This window comes from Vanessa atalanta, chromosome 6 (genome assembly GCF_905147765.1).
Source record: "Vanessa atalanta chromosome 6, ilVanAtal1.2, whole genome shotgun sequence".
NCBI classification, from domain to species: Eukaryota; Metazoa; Arthropoda; class Insecta; order Lepidoptera; family Nymphalidae; genus Vanessa; species Vanessa atalanta.
The window spans coordinates 6,850,738-6,873,903 of record NC_061876.1 but is presented as its reverse complement, the minus strand read 5'-3'; the positions used below and the strand labels follow the sequence as shown (position 1 = coordinate 6,873,903).

Below are 23,166 nucleotides of genomic sequence, written 5' to 3'. Positions count from 1 at the left end.
ATCAAAGTAAGGAGTAGAATCAGTCCAAGCAGGAATATCTATATCTTTTCTTCGCGAAGACAAATTGTCTAAGGACGTGCTCGACATAGCGGACACTGTTGATGGATACTGTTTTCCATTTTGATCATTATTAGTAGATTCTGTTTGTGTCCTTAATACGTCCTCGGATGTATTTTCCGTACTAGTCGCGACGTAATCGTTGGTAGTCGATTGTAATGATGATGTATCTGCAACTTCTTTGTCCTCGTTTGTTTTTATCGTACTCCAAAACCACTTATTCAAAGTAGGTTTTGCTGTTGATGTTAACAACACGTTACTTTCACTTGACTCACCAAAATTTTTTATTTCTACAGATTCTGTAATAAACAGTGTATTTGTCAACGTAGTGTCTATATCGTTCTTCATATTATTCGATGGCTCGTTTTCTAATATGGTCGAGGACGGCGAAGTCGAATCATATACTTTAGTTTGTGTTATAAATGTATTTTTTTTTAAATTTTTGTTATCTTTACTCAAGTTTATGACATTTTCTGTACTTGCTGCTACAGTCAAATCATTATAATTGGGGCTTTCAAAATCAGTAGTTAGTTTTATATCAGTATCAGCATTATATGCCACTGTAGTATATTTTTTTTCATATGTACTTATAGAATCTATATTTAGATTAAGAGGTCTATTTTTTTCTGATAAAGATAATGTAGTTAAAGATTTTTCTGTTACAGTTTCTTTGAATTCATTTACTAAATTTTCATCAATTTCAATAGTTTTAGAGAGTGTCGTAAACGTACCTTCTTTACTATTTGTTGTGCTACCTGCTTCTAATGGTAAAATTGTTGACGACATATCTATACTTTCATATTGTTTGTTAATTATTTTAGTATCGTTGATTTCATTGGCTAACGTGGATTCGGTACTTTCATTTTCTACTAGTGTTGTTTTAGTTATTTCTTCTATATAATGTTCAGTCGTTGTTCCTGATATATCTACCATCGGTGTTTCTGTAATAACCGGCTTAACTTGAATTGAATCTTCGTTACTAAAAAAATCTTTAGTTTCTATTAATGTGTCGATAGTTGATGAAGTAAACAAATCGTAATTTTTTTGCGTTGATGAATCTTTTATAAGACTTTCTTCTGTTGATACCATAGAGTTTTTATTCTGTTGAGTTGTTTGGAATTCATTTTCTTCGTAATATGTAGTGTCAAATGTGTTTGTCGTTGTTATAATTTCAGTAGGCTGAAATGCCGATGTCTTTGAATTAACTTTTAAAATATAATCATTATTTTGACTTTTTGTAGACACAATGGGTATATTTGATGATTCTGTGTAAGGTGTTTTATCTTGATAAGATGAAGTTTGACTTTCTGTAGTTTGAGCTATAGTATAATGGTTAAAATGTAAAATGTCAGAAACAGTCTCTGTTGTAGGATAAGTTTTATAATTTTTTTCTAAATATTCTTTTTGGACAGGATTACTAGAATCGAAATAGTCAAAAGATATATTATCTGTTATTTTAACATCAGTATTTGTTGTTGTTTGAGTTTGGATATTATCTCGAGTTGAGACCTGAGTCATTTCTCGAGGGGTTGATATAGTTGTTATCAGAGGGTTTCTGTTTAGATCATTCAATGTTTGATACATGGAAGTATTTTCACTATATTCAGATTGTGAAGTTGTGGTCAATTCATCTTTTGGAGATATTGTACTAGTTTCAAAATTGTGTGAAGAATACTGCGTTGACACAGTATTTTGATCAGCGCCTAAATCAAATGACAGCGAAGCTGTGGTATAGTTAAATATGTTAACATTTTCTGTAACCGAATCTTTATCCTCGGTTGTAAATTCCTCTAAATGAGATTTATTAGTGTCTCTTACAGTACTTACAGTTATACTTAAATTATTATCCATAATAGATGTGGTATACGATCGAGTAAGAGAATCCTCGTTGTTACTTTTATTTGTTGTACTAGAATAAAATTCAGTTACCGATTTATAATCTAAATTATCATATTGGGTAACTGTTTCCTCGCTTTTATATTTTGTATGATCAAAATGTGGGATTTTTGTTGATTTATTTTTCTCTGTGTTTTCTTTTAAAAATATCGTAGAGTATTCATAATTTTCAGTATTTGTGTGTATTTTAGAACTTGAAGAAGCTTTTGTTGCTGTTTCATTCTGATCGAATATTTTTGTGTAATCATTATTTACATCTGTAGTTTCATTCTGTTCAATCGTAGATTCTGCCTGTGAATTTAATATATCTGTAGTTGTTATCCTTAAATCATTTAATTTTGATTGTTCCTCTGTGATTATTTCTTGGTTAGCGGTTATAGTAGAATCCAGATAACTCGGAGTTGATCCTCCTTTTGAATATTCTTCTGTCAAAAAAGTTTTACGATCTGACAAATCATTACTTGTTATATATTCTGTTGCTCTATCAGTGGCTTGTGTTAAATCGTTTTCCATTTTTTGTGTAGTTGTTCTAGTAGAATCAATAATTGTATGGCCATAAAGATCATAGGTACTGCCAATACTAGTCATTTTGGTTACTGTAGTAACTCTATCAGACTTCGTTGCTTGAGAATCACCAATTACAGACATTTCATTAGTCACTGTTGTTTCTTCATGGTCCTTATTAAATGATATGTTCTTTTCAAATGTAGTAACCGTTGATTTATTCATTTCAATCGTATCAGAAAATGTTGTTGTTTCAAATTTTTGTGTTGATGTATCAAACTCAGTTTGGAATACTTGTACTATGTCAGGAGTAGATTCATTTTGAATTACATGTTTATTTGTATTTTGTGGTTCAGATGTTTTCGTCGTTGATTCAGCAAATTCAAAATCTGTACTATCTTTAAATAAATCTATCGAGATGGTTGATTTTGTCAAATTTAATTTATTTAACGCTGATTGAGTATTTTCTATAAAGTTGGCAACTGTTGTGGATTCTGTCTTACCTTGAGTAGTAGTTATTTCAGTCTGACTTGATACATTTTGGGAAAAAATGATAGTTTTTTCCGTGTTATTATTATATATATTTACTGTTGTTTGTAATTTGGGGGTACTACTTTTAGCTACAGTTATTAAATTATCTGTGTAATTTTTATGTAAATTTCTTTGATTTTCTGGTGTCTTAGTATTTTTATTTTCATGCACTTGTTTCTGTGAACCACTTGTTTCTGTTCTTTTTAATTGAGGTTTAACAGTACTTTCTGTGTGTATTGTACTGCTGCTTTGTATGAGTTCCTCATAATCTAACGTTGTCTTAAATTCTTTATCTTGATTTGACATTAAATGTATAAAAGTGTTTTCATTTTTTACAGAATCAGTTGTATATGAATCATAAGAATCAGAATTAGATGAAGGTCCCAGAGTAGTAATGTCTTTGATTTGTTGATCTTCGAAACCAATATAATGTAAGCCTTGATCGGATAGTGTTTTCTCTGTTTGATAATACGACGAAGTTTCAATAGTCGAATCAGAAGTTGAAATAAAGATCTCGGAATCAACATATTTAGATGTTGTACTTAAGTTTTCTGTAGAATGGGTAGGGATCATAAAATCTTTTAAAGAGTTTTCAGTTGAAAAGTTGTCTCCTACAATATTGATCGTATTAGCACTGGAAGTGGTATCAATAAAGTTATCAATGTTCGTTACACTGTCATGGTCAGTATAGTCTTTGATAGTAGTTGAAGTAATTATATTGGAGTTTGTTTCTGTTAGTGGGACATTTAGAGGTCGATCATCTGTTAATTGGAAAGGAATATCTTGTTAATTTTTTGTATTTTATACACTAATACAATAAGCACTTCAATTTTTTTAATTTTAAAATAACATCAAATAACTAATATATATACGTTATGATTATTTAAAGTAAATAAATATTTCAAGCACACAAAGTGAGACAAAGTAAAGGAAAGACTAATAAAGGAAGAAAAAATTAGGCTTAAGAGACGTTTTGATGTTGATGATGAAACTAAATAGATATATAAAAGATAAAGTATTTATAAAAAGGCTGCTTCTTAAGCCTAAAATAATATGATTCTTATTGAACATCTGGCTCTACAACAGATCATGTCAAAGATTCCGTGATACTAATTCTACTCTGAAAATATAAAAGACAGAAAATATAATATTGTTTTTCGGGTCTGCCGAGAGAACATAACCAGTATTTTGTGGCGTTTTATCGGACAAATGGTACGCTGTTCATAGCAACAACCAGTTTATTTGGAGTTAGTCTTGCTATTCACAATGTATAATGTATTTACAGACTTCCCAGCTTTATAGTAGTAGTCTGTGACACACATCGCGTGGAAATATAATGTAAGTAAAAGGTTTATATAAGATCCTGTACGTGGACTTTATTAAATTAAAAATAAAGGTTAGCTATGTCATATCAGGCATACATTAGCATATTAAATAAATATTAGCATTATATATTTTTTAAATTATTACTCACTCTCCATGCACGCTCCGGAAAAAGGGTCACAAGGAACTCCCGGTCGACAATGTGCGCAATTTGTGATTGGTTTTTGATCTGTTAAAATAAATGATTTTATATTCAGTATTAATTTTAAACTCAATATTAATTGGAATTTAAGGAAGATAATAGTAAAATATTATTAAATCTTTGTCTAAATACTTAGTCATAATACATTATTAATCGCTTTAACGTTAATGCAATTAAAATAACTATAAACGCTAATTTTACCTCGCACACAAACGCATCCATCACACTTTGTATTTGGATACCTGGCGCAGTCCGAAGTGGTTTGACATTGACAGACTGTAATACAAAATTGTAAATCTAAATGACGTTAAATTTTGTTAAAATAAATTAAATTTTCTCATTATTTAGTTACAAAGTCATGTTTGACTTATACTACAAATTAAGATAAGAGAATACATTAGCACTCTTTTTTCACAATAAATCTAATTTTAATACTTGTCATTGCTATCCGAAAAAAAATACCCTTTGAGCAAACAGGTTGATGGTCAACGACAGCGCAGTGTTGTCCGCGCGTGCACGGACCGCCACTCGCGCAAGGGTCTGCGCACCGCCCGCCTATGCACGCCAGACCCGCAGCACACTGCTCGTGCGCACCGCACTCTAACGCTGCGAAATCCAACTGAGTGTCACCAAGAGAAATCACATATACCTCAACTCCTAAAATCTAGAACATACGTGTAATACACGTGCTTAGGTTCACATTTTATTATATCCAGTGGCGGTATGTTTTAAAATACGATAACAAATTTATATTACACAAAATATAATCGTTTTGTGCATAGTAGGCAAAAGAGGTAAAGCAACAAAGTTTCTATCGATAGTATTATTGTGTTGCTTATATGTATATAAATAAATTTCATTCCTTTAATATAATATATCATATACATAATAAAAAATATAATCTAATTATAAAAGTATAAAATAAAGGCATTTTGAACTTTGCAAACTCTGTCTCGTGGCAGTTTTTTGCATTTTTAGTTTATACCAAAGCACTGAAAGCGTTATAGTTACCCAAGCGCAACCATCACCGATATGTTCAAGAGAGACTTACACTCTCATGAATATGTAGTATGTACACAGATAAGAAATAACATGCTTTAATCTACCTGATCTAGAAGAATTCAACTGTTGAAAAAGAAAAATGGTCATGCTAGAAAAAAGAAATAAAGAAAATAGAGAGAGCCGGATGAAGTCATAAAGTATACTATTTCGTTTTTCCTGGAATGTGAAGAACAAAATTAATAAGATTCTTTGAGAAGATAATATACTAATAATACTGTAATACTTTAACTTTCTGTTAACGCAGAATTACCTTTAATGCAGCCATGCTTTTCATCGTGTATGAATCCACTAGGACAAAACTTGCATACGGGGTGATGATCTTCAACTGAACAAGGGGCGTCACCACAAGCATCTTTACATGGATCTTTACATTGGAAGTTTATGCACGCTAAATTTTGAGGGCATCCATTATCTCTAAGGCATATGGACACTGTAGGGTGACAATCTTCAACACATATACATACTGCCCGATGCTCTACCACATCACACTGTTTTCCTTTCGGACAAATAGACTCTTTAGATGCTAAGCAAGGATTCACACATTTAGAATCTCGGCATGCAGCATTAGACGGACATTGTTCATCTCTTGTACATTCAGCGTGTTCCGGTGCGCAAGTTAGTTCTCCCCTTTCATTAAGAGCGAATCCATTTCGACAAACACAAACAGGTTTGTGATTCCTGACTTCACATTTTTGATTTCTCCGACAATTTTGGTAGTCTATGCACGGGTTTCGACATTCATTGGTCGCCATATCACATGCCAACTTTGACGGACATGGTTTTGTATCGGAACAAGTGAAAGTAATGTTTGTGTCGGCTGTAGGTTTGCAACTAGGATCTAGCCGACAGGATAGGCGTGGCTGGCCCACGTAACATTGTGGGCACGAACACTGGGCACGATGCATCACGGACACGCAGAGGGCATCCTCTCCACAAACACCGCGTATCGTGCAAGGGTCGACGCAACGTAAGCTCAAACACGCTTTGTCTACTGGACAATCTTTATCACTCGTGCATTCGATACCTAGGAAGATGTGAAAGAAGAAAGCAGAGTCGAAAGAGCTGTACCTTCAGCCACGAAGAGGAAACTTTCTCACGAGACAGTGCATGCTTTTTATAATTGAGGGTTTATGATCAGAAGTATATAACGTTATATTATAATACAAGCCATATGTACATGAAGCCGAACAAAATGTTACTGACTGTAATAAAGCACGAACGGTGAGAATGCTTCCACTAATGTAAAAATAAAATATGACCTATTTTTATTTGTACACATATGTAGTTACAATTATAATTATAAAATACATATCTGTACAATTTAATTAAAAAACTTGTGCTTTTGAAAATTAACTTTTACAACAATGGACTATTATCACAAAGAAAACTTAATTGAATTGTTTAAAAAACACTATATTTAAAGAAGTTTTGAAATATTGGTAACAATTTCAAATATGTCACAAAAAGCCTAAGTCATCTTTTTAAAATCTATTTCATATTTACAAAAAAATTAATCATTATTATTTTTCAGATACATATAAAGATATCTTGTATCAAAAATTCCTATTTGTTATGAAGAAATACCCTTATCGTGCATTTATACAAGTGTCGAGATTTATGAAGTACGAACTATGTGGTTTACTTACTGGTGTGACATTCGACATCTGCCTGTCCTTCTGTGCCGGGAATGCAACGACATACAAATTCAGCGCCTTCTCTTAAGCATTCCCCGTTAATTCCACAAAACGTCGTTCGACAATCGACAACGCTAGGTTCTTTAGCACCTATAAATGAATACAAAATATTAACGGGTTTCACTGAATATTCTTTAGTCAATGTTGAGAAAAGTAGCTTACTAAATTTCGATGGTAAATTTATTCGTGACATTAATTGACCAAGGTATGCAACTATACCTGTCATTTATATGTTTTAATGAGAAGTAATTATATGATATTTATGATTGATAGCACAAATCCTTGTCCTAAAAAGGGAGATGAGGCCTTTGTCCAGCGGTGGGATACCTACTGGCTGTTATTTTACTTTACTTGTATAATATTTTTAATTGTAATATAACAACTTTTTTGTAATTAAAATCTTAATACGATATTTAAAATTGTTTAAAAAAAACTTACACTCAATATTTGGGTCTCCATTGGGGTAAATACGAGGACAGAAACATACTGGTTCCCCTTGTTCTCCTATACGACATTGAGCATTTGTACCACATGATTTACGCGCGCAAGGCGTCATAGCACCACAGAAACATTGTTTTTGTGGGCTACCGGCGCATCCTGGAGGACACGTGCACTCATAATCTCCATCGTCCAGATCACGGCAACGGGCATTTATACCACAAGGGTTACGTAGACAACTTCCAGCTGCAGGTTTAGAACATTCTATTCTCGGATTGCCTACATAATTTGGTGGACAGGAACATTGAGGTACTCTATGGACTGAACGACATATCGCATTTGATCCACAAGCACTTAAACAAACGTTCTTACATTTCCCTTCATCACTACATTCCTCATCCGACCCACACTCTTCATTCTTCATACATTCGTAAGCTTTACATGCTTGTTCCGGGTCGCCGGAAAAGCCACTAGGGCAACTACAAACAGCTCGGTGTCTATTAGCCAAGCAAATAGCATTTTTGCCACATGAACTGTCTTGACAAACTGCAACACATTGTTTTGAAGAACAGACCATGTCGTCACCACAATCTCGATTATTATTACAACCAGGTACACAAAGTCCTTGCATGCATATTTGTCTTTCAGGACATTTATTTCTGCTTGAGCATAGAGACCTGCAACCGCCGTTGTAACATTTTTCCCCGCAGCTACAATCTGAGTTATCTTCACACAGTGATATACAATAACCGCTCTCATCACATGGGCAAAAGCCATCACATTGCACTGGTTTTCTCTTACACTCCACGAGTGGGTTACCTGTATAGTTATTTGAACAACTGCATATTGTTCGATGATTTACTACTTTACACTCTGAACAAATACCACAAGCTGCGTTGTTAACGCAAGGATCTACAAAAATACACAATTTTTTATCAGTAACAACACAATTTAATCTATAAACAATGAAATCGTTCCAAAATAATATATTTTTTCTACCTTTACATTGTCCTTTTAGACATGCTTCGTTATTATCACATGCATTATCATCGCGGCAGCCTTGCTTACAAATTCTGTTTTCACAAATGTGTCCTGCGCTGCACCCATCATCACTGTTGCAAATTAGTCGACATATTCCTCGAATACATTTTTCATTCGACAAGCAGATATTGTCTCTGTAAAAATTTGTAATTGATAAAAAATATCGTTTTGGTGTCTGGTGAGAATGAACAGAGTTGTAGATAAAATAACGTACTTCATGGCTTAAATAATTGTAATTTTTACATGTTATATAAGTTTTGAGACACTAATTTTACTTTAAAAATCACAGATAGTTTTAAGGAAATAATAATATTCTTATTTTTAACTCCAAATAAGAGTGAATCTTTAGAATGGGACCAACATTAGTCCAAGGGTTATGGTCCTAGGGGTATATTGAAATATATAATAGTACAAAAATAAAACTGATATTTTTATAAAGGAAAGATAAAAATAGTAAAATTCGTACCTTCTACACGATGGATAACATGCATCACCATAACAATTAAATCCATCAGGGCAGTTTTTATTAATATCACAAGCAGTTGTTACTCGTTTACAAACCATTTTCGGATCACCGTCTAAGTATTGCGGACAAGTGCATATGGGGAGATGATCTTTAGTTATGCAAAGAGCATTGGCTCCACAACTGCCTGGCTCTGTGCATGGATCTAAGCACTGTCCTGATATGCAAGCAAGATTACTGGGACAGTGTAAGTTAGATCTACAGCCAGTTACGCAAACTCGTCCATCACAAATCTCATCATCAGAACAGTGTGCATCTGAAGTGCAAGCGTATCGACACACGCCTGAGTTGCACCTTTCTCCTTCTAAGCATTCTGATCCATCTAATGTACAGGCTGGTCGACATCTATGATCTTCACACCTCCAACCTTCTTCACAGTCAGTATGTATTTCACATAAAAGAGATGGAGTACGAACACAGCCAATATTGGGCGTTGGATTTGGTATTAGGCCTTCTGAGCATGAGCATATAGCTTTTCGATCAATGACTGAACAATATGCATTCGGGCCACAAGGATCAATATCATTAGCGCAAGGGTTTTTACAATAATTATTTTTGCACACTTCATCTTGCCTACAGTCATCATCCTGTCTACATCCATATCGACAGCTGTTCGATAAACATATATGGCCGAGAAAGCAATCGTTATCGACACGACATGTTACTAAAACAATATATATATTTTATTTTAGTTTATGTGTTAAATGCAAGTACAACATACAAAAATATTAGTATATACTATACTTACACAAACAATTTCCTTGAGAGCATCTTTCGTTAAGTGCACATTCTTCGTTTTGATTACACCGAGGAACGCAAGCAGAATCTTTGCAAACGTAGCCGTCTTCACATTCTCCTGCCAGACCACATAGCCTTGGAACTAAAAAAATTAAGCTTGATAATAATTTCAATCATCTGGCTGAATCTTATCGTAGTAACATTGTTCAAGACCAACCAACCATTTCGTAAGGATTTTGGCATATATCCGTTAAAACCGGTAACAACATTTAATAGTATCAGAGGATAAGATTATGTGGCTGAAGTGATATTTTTATAATACTATATTAAAATTATAAAAAAAAATACAGCGACATACTGCGTTGATTTAACTAATAATTCGTTTTAAACGAATTCTAAGTACAATTTGTTTGCTATAACTATAGCCTGATAAGTAATAAATCTTAGGCAGTGATTTGGTAATGTTTACATAACCAAAATATGAAACACCACAAAATTATAAAGATAAAAATAAAATACTTACTCCTCACACATTCGACGTCTTGGTTCCCAGTAAAACTGTTAGGGCAATTGCACTGTACGACATGATTTTCGGTACGACAAATAGCATTCATACCGCAAGTCTTTTCCATTTGACAAGGATTTAAACATTGGCCGTTATAACATTTTTCACTTGAATCACATTCTTCATCAATTATACATAGACCTGAAACAAAAGCATTAAAATAAATTACTTTTCCCTGCAACCCGATAAAACTTTAAACTTTTTTTTAAATATTTTATGATTTACCTTGGCATATTCCTTTGTGACAATATTGTTCATCAGAGCAGTCAGTTTTATTTTTACACGTTATTTCACGAAGATGACAGCCTTTTCCAATGGCGCTATTTCCTATGTATCCCTCTTTGCATTTGCATTGACCTGAATGTCTAGCGGCAATACATTCAGCATTGTTTCCACATTTAATATTATCGCAAGCATCTATAAATATATATTAATTAAATAAAGACACGATGTGTGTTTTTACTTTTGTAAAACTGTTAAACCAATTACAAATCTAATGTGTATATGCTTTAATATGGATATATCTAAATATTAATAAAACCAATAATAAACATATTAGACAGGTCGGCCATCAGTGCGTTTTTTTTTTTATTTAAATAGAACATTGCTTACTAAACGGTGATAAAAAAACGATATTTGTCTTAATATTTACAAGGATCGTCCTAGTTTTACTAATAATATCAGAACGATTCGGCGTTTTAAATATTTTGCAATTATATATTATTCATTCTGTAGTTGAAAAGCGACTAAATAAAGAGTGATGCTGTTTGAATATAATATCAATTTTATTGCAGCACTGAAAGCATATTCCCCGAAATACATGAATAAACACTATTCGGAAATATTATGGAAATTAAAGTATTTTTTAAACATCTTATAATTACTAACCGGTGCATTTTCTAACACCATCGATAACGGTGCAACGTGCAGCCGCAGGACAATCTCTATTGAATCGGCATTCTGAAGCTTTACGGCAGCCTTCTTCGTGTGGATTTCCAACAGTTCCTTCTGGACAGACACATTTTGCACTATTTCGTGTACTAATACATTCAGCTCCATTACCACACGGTTTTGTTTCGCACCAATTAATTTCAGTACATCCCTTAACCGGATCACCAGTAAATCCAGATTGACAATAGCATATATGTTTATGATTTTCGGAAGCACAAATTGAATTTTCACCGCAATCGTTAAAAGCTAAACATGCTACTTTACACATATTATTTTCACAATATTTATCTTCACTGCAGTCTTTATCACTGTCACATTCTTTTTTATCACATCCTTTTACTGGATCTCCCAAAAAGCCCTCTTGACATGTACATACAGGTCTATGAGTTATACCTGTACATAAAGCATTTCTACCACAAGGCTGGCTTTCACATAATTTGACGCATTTTGGAATGCCATTATTAGATTGTTCGCATTGTTCGTCATCAGAGCAATCACTATCAGAATTACATTTAATATCTTTAGTGCAGATTCGATTAACACAAAAATAAGAATCAGGACATGAATTATTTGAAATACACGTCAGTCTACATGCTCCATGAATACAAGTATGATCATCGAAACAATCCCTTGAGTTTTGACATACACCTGCAAATTAAAATTTTATTTTTTAATTGTAATTCTTTTACTATATAAAATTAAAATCTCACCAAAAAACTTACCAACACATAAATTGTCAAGGCATTTAGTGCCCGAAGAGCATCGACTATCGTCCGAACAATATTGAATAGGTACGCAACCAAGAACAGGATCACCAGTATAACCTGACATACAAGAACAGTGACCTATGTGGTTTCTTGACAAGCAATTGGTGTTTTTACCGCAAGCACGTGGTATGCTACATGAGTTTTGACAAATATTATTAGTACATGCTTCTTCGTACGAACAATCGGAATCTTTAAGACACTCGGGCTTGAAACATTCTTTATAGGGGTCGCCTTGACTATCTGGTTTACATTCACATACTGGATCATGTTTCAATACATTGCAAACAGCATTTACACCGCAGGTTAACTTATCACATGGATTGATGCAATTATTGTCATAACATTTTGTTTCATAAGAGCAATCGTTATCATTAGAACATTCACCTGGGATTCTACAATTGCCACTTTCTATCTCCAGTATAGTACCGTTGACACAACTACAGATAAACGTTCCCTTCGTGTTTTCACAAACTGCATTCAGAGGACACGGATTTTTAAGGCACTCATTTATGTCTTCACAAGTATTTCCTACTAGTACAAATCCTGTCCCACAAACACAGTTAACTTTATGGTTTTCAATTTTACAGTTCCCGCCCTGGCACATAGCATCCTCGCATTTATCTGAAAATAATATATTTTTAACAATATTTTACACTACGTACATTTAACAACATAATTAAATTTTAGCTTACCAGAACACTTATTGCTCTTTAAATTGCAGTATTTTTCTTGAGAACAGTCTGAATCTTCCAAGCATTCAACTTTAAAACATCCAATATTTTTATCGAATGGATTTCCAAGGTGTCCCTTTTCACAAGCACAAGTTGTTCTATGTTTATTGACTTTACAAATAGCTTTATAACCACATACGTTATCTTGACAAGGATTTGAACATTTTCCTTTAATGCAAGCAAGAGAATCCTCACATTGACTGTCTTGTCTACATTGATTAGGTAACAAGCATCCTGTTTTATAGGGATCACCAATTGCTCCGGTAGGACAAACGCATTTATAGGAGCCTGCAGAATCTATACACTGAGCTGATGGATGACATGGATTGTTAACACATTCATCCACGTTTATGCATTCACCATTTACAAGTTCAAATCCTTTGTCACATTTACACTCTTCAGATATACAAACTTGTTTATCCAGACAGTCCGAATTACTTTTGCATCCAGGAATGCATATTCCAGCACTACAATGTTCTCCGTGTAAGCAGTTGCTGCTACTATGGCATACTTTATGACATTTGTTATCGTGACATTTTTCTCCAATGGCACAGTTTGAATTACTCTGACAGGGAACCTGACAGAGGAAACCTATACACATATGATCAGGAGGACATTGTGACGTTCGTACACATGGTGATGGTTTACGTACGCATCCTTGTTGAGGCGTTGGTGATCCTTCAAATCCTACAGGGCATTCACATCTTGTACTATGATTTATTCTCGTACAAATAGCATTCGGTCCACAGGCTCGTGCAGCTTGACATGGATTTATACACTTATTATTTATACACGACTCTTCATTCGAACAATCTTTGTTATTTCTACAACCAATTAAACATTTACCATCAGCGCATACCTGCCCTATTCCACATTGCGAATGTGCACTGCATTTGGTTATACAATAATTTTTATCACATATGTCTCCTGGATCACAATGACTAGAATTTTTACAAGCTGAAAAGCATTGACCATTATGGCAAACATCACCGTCACAATCCAATTCATTAATACATGCCACTACTTTTTTTTTGCACGATTTTCCGTCTTGTGAATTTTCATAACCATCTGGACACAAGCAAATGGCTTTTCTTTCAACAATTTTACAAAGAGAATTGATACCACAAGCTCCTTCACATGGATTGATGCATCGCCCTTCAACGCAAGTAGATTCTCTTGAGCAATCATCATCACCTCTTGGACAATCACCCTGTTTTCTACATCCTTCTTTTATTGGATCACCTTCATAACCGACAGGACAATTGCAAACATACGTTGAAAACAGTGGTTCACATAGAGCAGAGGGATGACAAGGATTTGGGTTACACAATTCCAGTTTTCTGCAACTAATTTCTGGTAGGGGATCTGGTAGATATCCAGCTAAACATTGACATTTTAATTTATGGCCACTTGCTATACATACTGCATTTTCTCCACAACTATCTTCGTTACATACATTTATGCATTGGTGCGTCATACGGTTACATAGCTCATGATCTAAACAATCAATATTGTACACACAAGGGACTGATTGACATCCCACGTCTAAATTATCAGGATCACCTGTAAATGGTCCTAAAGGACATTGACATTTTGCAACATGATTATTGGTAATGCATACAGCATTTGGTCCACACAACTTTTGTTGGCAAGCAGGTATACATTTCTTTAGATTTCCTACACTCTTACATATTTCGTTTTCTTTGCACTGAGCATCATTTAAGCATTCATTTTTATCAAATGGTAAACAACCGTCACGATCATTGGGATTGCCTACAAAACCTGTTAAACATTGGCATTGACTTTTATGTTTCATTGTTACACACTTAGAATTTTGTGGGCAAGTAAATACTAAGCAGTTATCTATGCATTTATTGACACCCAGTACGTCTTTTTGGCATGACTTATTGTCATCACAATCAAAGTCTGATTTACAATTAGGTGTTGTTGGTTGTTCACACATAGAATTAACAGGATCCCAAAGAAATCCTTCCTTACATTCACACCGTGCTGTAAAATTTATTATTTTACAAATTTCATTTGCACTGCAAGCTATTGTAGAACATAAGTCGACGCATTTGTTAGTAGTTCCATCCACAGAAACACAAATTAGCGGACTTGTACAATCACTATTAGTATTACATTCTCCTTCATCAGGTTCTCTCTGTTCTAAATGACAACCTGATTTTATGTCACTCGGTTTTCCAATATATCCTTCTGCACAAATACAATGAGCTTGATGGTTAGCACTGACACATAAAGAATTTGGTCCACATTGAATTTTACTACATGAATCTACGCATTTACGAATGTTCTTTCCCATTTGAAAACAAATTTCAGAATCTTTACAATCATTATCAATTATACATTTGTTATCAGGCCTACATCCTTCCATGAGATCATTTGGATTACCAATGTAACCTGTTACACAAACGCATCTTCCTTCTTCACAAATTGACTTAGGTCCACATATTATGGAATGACATGCATCAATGCACTTAGAATTTTCACAAATATAACCTTCGGGGCATGTTGTATTTTTAGAACACAAACAAGCAGACCCATCTACACATTTAGAAATTGAAAGCAGCGTGCATAATTCATATGGATTACCAACATATTTACTTTTACAAATGCAGCTATAGCTTCCCGGAGTATTAATGCAAATAGCATTTTCAGCGCAAGGTCTTGACCTGCACTCGTCAATATCAATACACTGTAAATTTGGATTACCGACATAACCAGGAGGACATAAGCATTCGACGTGTGATTTAGTTTGCTGACAAACTGCATTTGTTCCACAAGAGGTAGTAGCACAAGTTATATGTTTACGTGAAATGCATTTATGATAAGGATTTCCTGTGTAACCTTTGTCACATTTACATATATTTGTTTGACCATAAACACAATGTGCATTTTCCCCGCAATGTGGTTCACAATTAGGTGGAGCGACAGCTAAAATACAAAATTGTTAATAATAAAATATATATCATAAATTAGACATAACCTATAATTATTTAAGGTTCAATTTTACTCACGTGGCATACATAATAATTCTGGATTTCCTACAAAAAATGTGTTACAGACACATCGACCACTATTCTCGTCACATGATGCACCTATTCCACATACAATGGTTTCGCAACGCTGTCTACATCGTCCGGCTACACAAGTCAACGGTTCTTCGCAAGGAACTCCCGGTCCGCAAATGTCTCTTCTACAAGTTCCACCAGGAAAGGGGTTTCCCACCATGCCTTCAGGACAAACGCAAGTCGGTCCTGACTTCGATATAATACATTGTGCAGCAGGAGCGCAGGAATAGTGATCACAACCTTTAAAAACACATGAATTACATTCTAAATCATGTGCTATATCTAATCATGCTAAATCATTCGATCATTAAAAACAGATTTAAAATTAAACGGTTCTATTACTCACCGGATATACATTTACCACCTTCGGGCTTTGTGTATCCAGGATTGCAACGACACCAAGCTGCATGATTTTCAACTTCGCAAAAAGCATTGGGACCACAAGACACAGTTTTGCAAGGAGATACACAAGTGCGATTCAAACACGCCAGATTGTTAGCACACTGACTATTTTTACTACACAATTGTCTCGGTAAAGTACCTTGTTCTTCATTACCTAAAATATTTGCCAATAATTACTACCACAAAAAAATATTAACATAACTTCAGATCATTAGAAATACATAGTTTCATATACATTTAACCTAGAGCACACATATACGTAACAAAAAAATGACATAAGTAAGAATCAAATGTCCTTTGATATTTTATGTATATGTAGATATTAAAAATTTAATTAATACTTACATCCCAATTTATACGGATCTCCTGCCATATTTTGTGGACAACTACATTTGTATCCACCTTTTTCATCGTGACAAATAGCACCGTATGCACAAGGGGCACTGTCACACTCATTTCTATTCGTGCAACCAGTATAGGGATCACCTTCGAACCCAGACATACACATGCATTTTGGGGGATCGCTAGGAGTACATTTGGCATTAATCCCACAAACGAATCTTTCACACGGGCTTTTACATTTTTGCCCATCTGTTACATCCAAATAAAATGGAGGTGGACAAATACAGTTTCCTGGTTGAATACATTTTTCATTAGCAAAACAATCTGTGTCGCTAATACATCGTTTCTGGTTTAGACTGCAGTGGCCTGATATTGAATCTTTACCATAACCTGGTGGGCATTTACATAAATAAGATCCAACTGTGTTAATACATTCTGCCCCAAACCCACACACCGGTTGGCCAAAAGTGCATTCATTAATATCTTCGCATGTACCATCAACACTTTGAGAATATCCAGCGGGACAAGCACAGTAACTAACTCCGTCAGCAATGATGATACATTCAGCTCCTTTGCCGCATTTTTTATCACTTGAACAACCAGATAATACACATTTTCCATCCACAATTTGGTAAGGGGGTTGACATTGACAACTGATGTCATCACAAATTTCACAAAGTTTGTATGGATTTCCACTATATTCAGAAGGACATTTACATTCGTAGCTACCTGGCAAATTTTTACACATAGCATTTAAGCCACATGGCGTTCTTCCAAGTTGCGTGCACTCGTTAATATCTTCACATTCTCCTGTTTCTGTATTACGAGAAAATCCTTGAGTACATATGCAAACGTTTTCTCCCTCATGCATAATGCATTGTTCGCCGGGTGGACATGGATTTACATGACTACATTTGCTAGGTATCTTGTTAACAATACATCCGTTCAAATAAGGGTCTCCACTAAAATTACCTGGACACTCGCATTGAAAATGACCCGGAAAATTTATGCACACTGCTCCTATTGCACAGGGGCTAACTTCACATTCATTAATATCTTGACAACCAATAGGTGATAAAGGATTTCCTGTAAATCCAGTCTGACATGAACATTGAGCTTCATAATTGCTCAGGAGACATTCTGAATTACTTCCGCACTGGACAGTTTCACATGGATCTATGAAAAATAGTTAACATTAGTGAAAATAAGTAACAAATATAACGCATAAAAGAAAACATTATTGATCACTTACGTCTACATTCATTTCCGATATTTGGTTCTGGACATAAGCATTTCTTTTTTGAGTCACAAATAGCATTCCCAGGACAATCTTTATCTGACATACAGGTGAGAATTTCCGAACATCTTACAGTGGGTTCGGGATCTGCTATGGTGCCTTCAGGGCAGTCACACGAGAAAGAGCCTTCATGATTAATACAATTTGCTCCTACACCACATATATTTTCTGATAAACACTCGTTTACATCTAAACATTCTTTATATGCATCACCAGTATAACCTTCTGGGCAGGTGCAAATGAAATTTCCTAAGGTATTGGAACATTGGGCATTAACTCCACATCGTCCTGCCAATCCAAGAGAAGTATCGCATTCATTAATATCTATACAACCAGCAGCTATATCGTTAGGGTCAAATGTCCAGCCTTCTTCGCATACACAAAAGGCTTCAGAACCATCTGGCTTGCAATAAGAATGTTCTCCACATTGGACATCATCGCAGGGTGCCCGACAAGTGACTGTAGGTGGAGAACCGATGAAACCAACATTACATTCACATTTATAACTTCCCAATGTATTAATGCATATTGCATTTCCTCCACATTTAGTATTATTATTGCATTCGTTGATGTCGACACAAACTGATCCTTTGGCATCAAAACCATCTTTACAAAAACATTGATTTTCTATACATTCTGCATTATTGGTGCAGTCAAAATTTGATTTACACAAGGTATTCACGTCCACCTGTAAATGATATAGCAATTAAATGGTTTTAATTATAAATAAAAACACACAATAACATTTTTTTCTATATACCTGTTCGCATGCAATTTGAGGATCCGGTTTTGCTCTAAATCCTTGGGGGCAGAGACAATTATATCCTGGATTGGTGTTCTCACATATCGCGTGCAAGCCACAAGGATGTTCCAAAGTTTCACACTCATTAACGTCATGGCAACCACCGGCTACACGTGCATCTCCTGTGTACTCGTGTTTGCATGTGCACACGAAGCTGCCGACAGTATTGGTGCACACGGCGTGTTCGCCGCATACGGGCTTGCTACTCTTACATTCGTCTACGTCTGGTATAACAAATAACTCATTTCTTATTATATAGCCCATCTAACAATTATTGTAGATTTTATACGCACGCAGTAGGTACATCAGCTACTTCGAAGGAGAAAATACAAGCACACAGGAAGTATGTAACGATAGAAAAGAAGGAAGTTCTCAAAAGAATCAAAGATCCAGATCCGTATGTAAAATTTTCGATACTATGAAATCCTAAAACGAGTAACACATTTCCTCTGTCGTACGTCGGGAAATTATCAAGCCACCAGAACTCAATGACACTCCTTTTTGTCAAGCTGAAAATTATTAGTTTTCATAGATATTGTTGTATCAATGGTGTGATCGGTTAGATTAGTATAAGCGTGAGGCTACCGCGCGTCTATTACGGTAGTACTCGGTTCGCTCCGAGAATAGATTAGAAGTACAATAAGCATTAGTACATATAGTCAAGAAATTAGATCGGTCAGACCTACTGGCGTGTCGGCTAAGAACCTTACCGGTACACTGTACGTCAGGGTTTCCTTCAAAACCTGGTGGGCAGGAGCAGCGATGAGCGCCAGGCAAGTTCTCGCAGAGCGCGTCTCGACCGCAAGGATTTCGTGCACATTGATCATGATCGAGACAGGAAATTCGTGGATCACCCTCACGACCAGGTGGACAGCTGCACTCGTAGCCGCCATCCACATTGCGGCATATTGCACCATCGCCGCATGCGCCGATGTTGCCACATTCATCCACGTCCACGCACTATTATACATTATAGAATTATTTTCGTTTCGTGAAAAGTTATGTTTACTTTCATTCATTTTAAAATACGATAAATTTTACGGTGTTTTTATATTATATTTATTATAGCGTAGGATTCCGAAAACTTACTCCATCGAAAGGATTTCCTGTATACCCTGCTTTACATGCGCAGGTATAGTTTCCTGGATAGTTTTGACAAATCGCATTAACACCGCAAGCTCCGGGTCGCTGACACTCGTCGATATCTATAAAATATATAAGAGTGATAATAATACACATTACCTACATCATTAATAAAACAGGTGAGTTAACTATACCTCGACATTCTTCCTCTCCGTCCCCTTCAAAACCTCGATTACACTTGCAAATAAAATGAGCAGGTAGGTTACAGCATTCAGCATTTTTTACACATCGCGCAGAGATTGCGGGATCTTCACATTCATTAATATCTAACAATAAAAAAAAATGATATTATTTATTTTTAATAAAACATCATACATAACAAACAAAAACTATTTATTAAGGTTTATTATTCAAAAATACATTTAGTTTGTACCTTTACATGTGAAACCATCGCCAATATAACCCGGGAAGCAGGAACATTGAAAACTACCAACGGTGTTTGTACAGTGAGCGAAAACATCACACGGCCTGTCTTTGCATTCGTTTACGTCTAAAACATTATAAAATGAAGACACAATTAAGTATAATTTAAATAATTGATATATTTAAAGCAAAAGTAAACTATAAATTTATACCAAGTTCTTGGCAGTTACATCCGCCGAACCCATCGTTACAGTGGCAAACACCATTTAGGCAGGCACCGTTTATACAGCGCGCTCCGTCGTCTTTGGTACAATCATCTATAAATAAATATTGTCATTACTTTATTATTATCTTAATTTGTTGATATGGTTATGGTTTTTGTGGTTATTAGGTGGAATATGATAATAAATACAATCCTCTGACCAGCAGTTATGAACTCTTGCTGTTATTGTCAGTCTAAAAACTATTCTTCGAAATATTTGTATGTACTGTCAAGGTTTATTAAATAGTTGAAAGAAGCGCACTAACCTGAGCATTTTAATTCTGTTCTAAGTTCGTCGGATGCCTTATAACAATCTGGCACACCGTCGCATAATTTTGATAATTCATATAATTGTAATATTTGTGTCGATTCGTTTACTTGGCAACCAAAGTAGCCGTCTTCTAAATTTAAGAAAAATACTTCTCGTTTTATTCCTAAGCCTATTCCATACTGGTTTTGCGTCGCTACCTGTAAAATAAGTTAAATAAAATAATTAAAACTAGTTGATGTTATTAAAAATTCACATGAACCTTAATGTATTCACACTTCTGCAAGTCAATGACACCGGTCAAGGGCCTCTAACATAAATGTGCAAATATATAAAAAGTTTCCAGGTTTAATCATCAGATAAAGCACAGCACATCATCAATAAATATTAAAAAATATATATAATGGGTTGTTTATATCTAAAGTACTTACATGTGTCGTTGTTAGTAGGAGCGTCCAAACCACGAGCGGTAGGGTTTCTATATACATTGTCCCTGTAACCAAAAAATAATACATTAGAGAACTTAATACCTTGTAAATAAAATTAACTTATGTTTATTTCAGATGCTATCTCTTCCCTTATCAGTCAGTTAAAATAATTTTACGATCTTTAGTGTGCTTGGATAAAGTAGATAGCAGTAGCGGCTAGATTAGCATCGGTTATTTTAACAGAATTCATTGAAAAATAAATAAATTATAAAAAGACTTAAGAAAGAAGAATAAATTAGCTTAAAAGCATAAAAGTATCATCTCGAGTATGTCACGATGTCTCATAAACTAATCACGAATCTAATAGTGAGGGATAGCACCTTCGTTATTATATATTCTAATTATAATATATATATATAATATAATTTTTGTTCTATGATTATAAAAAGCGAGCAGAAAATTATAGTGAAATTAAACACGAATGGAAATTCACGGTAGTGCCAAACGACGCGTCCTTTTGTAAATTTACATAGAAATTGCTGTCACTTTAACTATTAATTATCTAACACACAAAATGTGTGTACATAAGAATGTATGTATGTTTATTATTATTATATTGTATAAAACAAAAGTACTAAATTGGATGATAAATATAATATAACTAACATACTTATACGTATAAAAGAGCAAGTTGAGCAAACTATTCATTTTAAAGACGATTACCTGTTTACATTTTTTTATTAAAAATTAAAAAAATATATTGCTATGTAAATATAATTTCAATGAAAACTTATTTATATCTTTCTAATAATTCTATCAATATAATAAAAACAATGTTAAAACTGAAAATGCCTTTCACGCAACTGCTGCAATTTCCGTTAAATTTTACCCAGCGACAAAGGCGAAGGTTACAAGTACGAGGTCAAGTAACTGTGAGCTAAATTTTGTCGTGTAATGAATTGTTGTATAACATACGACTACAATATTTATTCCTGAATTCCCATGTTCACGATCATATTTTGTTTAATATAAATTTGTTTGTAAGTAGTATCGTAGTTATGTGATATCCCTATTTGTAAAAAATAGCTGTGCTTAAAGTCAACGTTCTAACTGCACATTTACACGTTAGAAATGATGTCACGCGCTTTGTGCTCACAGATAGTATTCGTGGTTAAAGCAATTTACTTCACTTCATGTCTTTAATAATTAATTACTGCATATAGTCTTACAACATACACTTATAAAATTAAGGGAGTTTTCTCCTGTAAAGTAATTGATCATTTACGAAAGAAAGTCTCATGCGAACGTCCGTTAGATTCGTGAATTAGGTTTCTCATCTTTACACGATACCTTATGGGCAATTGAGAGTATAGAATATTTCTCTTTAATTTATTTTGTTACTTTATCCATATTTTGGGACAAAAAACACTCCACCATTCATATTTTTCGGTCGTACCAATCGATGAGGCAGAGGTTGAATCGCGAGCGCACGTGTCCTCTTTATTTTCGCGGTGCGGTTATAGTATACGTACTGTTGTACAGATCTATTCAATCACAAAGGTGCTATTTAACGTGGAGAGGCACGTTAAATTATTGGCATGCATAATATAATAAAAATATAATGTCATTTGTATTTCTTTGTCGTCTTTAATCTTAGTCTTCTCACGCACACTAAGCCATATTGTAAGCACGAGTGTCACTCACCCATACTAATGTGCACCGTTAATAATAATTTAACGTGGAG

The 23,166-nt window shown here is 34.5% G+C and overlaps 1 protein-coding gene across 1 annotated transcript in view; it reads right to left on the bottom strand.

Moving 5' to 3' along the window:
* LOC125064788 overlaps positions 1-23,166 on the bottom strand; it is a 98,445-nt gene that overhangs the window by 60,922 nt on the left and 14,357 nt on the right. Inside the window, exons 2-27 of the mRNA XM_047672014.1 lie at positions 21,426-21,487; positions 20,993-21,194; positions 20,677-20,781; positions 20,475-20,591; positions 20,236-20,367; positions 20,048-20,163; positions 19,669-19,918; positions 18,917-19,182; positions 18,112-18,844; positions 16,863-18,035; positions 16,462-16,671; positions 16,062-16,355; positions 12,985-15,978; positions 12,248-12,913; positions 11,463-12,173; positions 10,800-10,991; positions 10,533-10,715; positions 10,020-10,151; positions 9,215-9,935; positions 8,707-8,882; positions 7,708-8,619; positions 7,222-7,359; positions 5,826-6,599; positions 4,976-5,119; positions 4,715-4,789; positions 4,463-4,540 (exon numbers count right to left, since the gene is read on the bottom strand). Coding sequence (XP_047527970.1) covers positions 4,463-4,540; positions 4,715-4,789; positions 4,976-5,119; positions 5,826-6,599; positions 7,222-7,359; positions 7,708-8,619; positions 8,707-8,882; positions 9,215-9,935; positions 10,020-10,151; positions 10,533-10,715; positions 10,800-10,991; positions 11,463-12,173; positions 12,248-12,913; positions 12,985-15,978; positions 16,062-16,355; positions 16,462-16,671; positions 16,863-18,035; positions 18,112-18,844; positions 18,917-19,182; positions 19,669-19,918; positions 20,048-20,163; positions 20,236-20,367; positions 20,475-20,591; positions 20,677-20,781; positions 20,993-21,194; positions 21,426-21,482 — 11,551 coding nt within the window. The 5' untranslated portion in view covers positions 21,483-21,487. The remainder of the gene's footprint in view (positions 1-4,462; positions 4,541-4,714; positions 4,790-4,975; positions 5,120-5,825; positions 6,600-7,221; positions 7,360-7,707; positions 8,620-8,706; positions 8,883-9,214; positions 9,936-10,019; positions 10,152-10,532; positions 10,716-10,799; positions 10,992-11,462; positions 12,174-12,247; positions 12,914-12,984; positions 15,979-16,061; positions 16,356-16,461; positions 16,672-16,862; positions 18,036-18,111; positions 18,845-18,916; positions 19,183-19,668; positions 19,919-20,047; positions 20,164-20,235; positions 20,368-20,474; positions 20,592-20,676; positions 20,782-20,992; positions 21,195-21,425; positions 21,488-23,166) is intronic.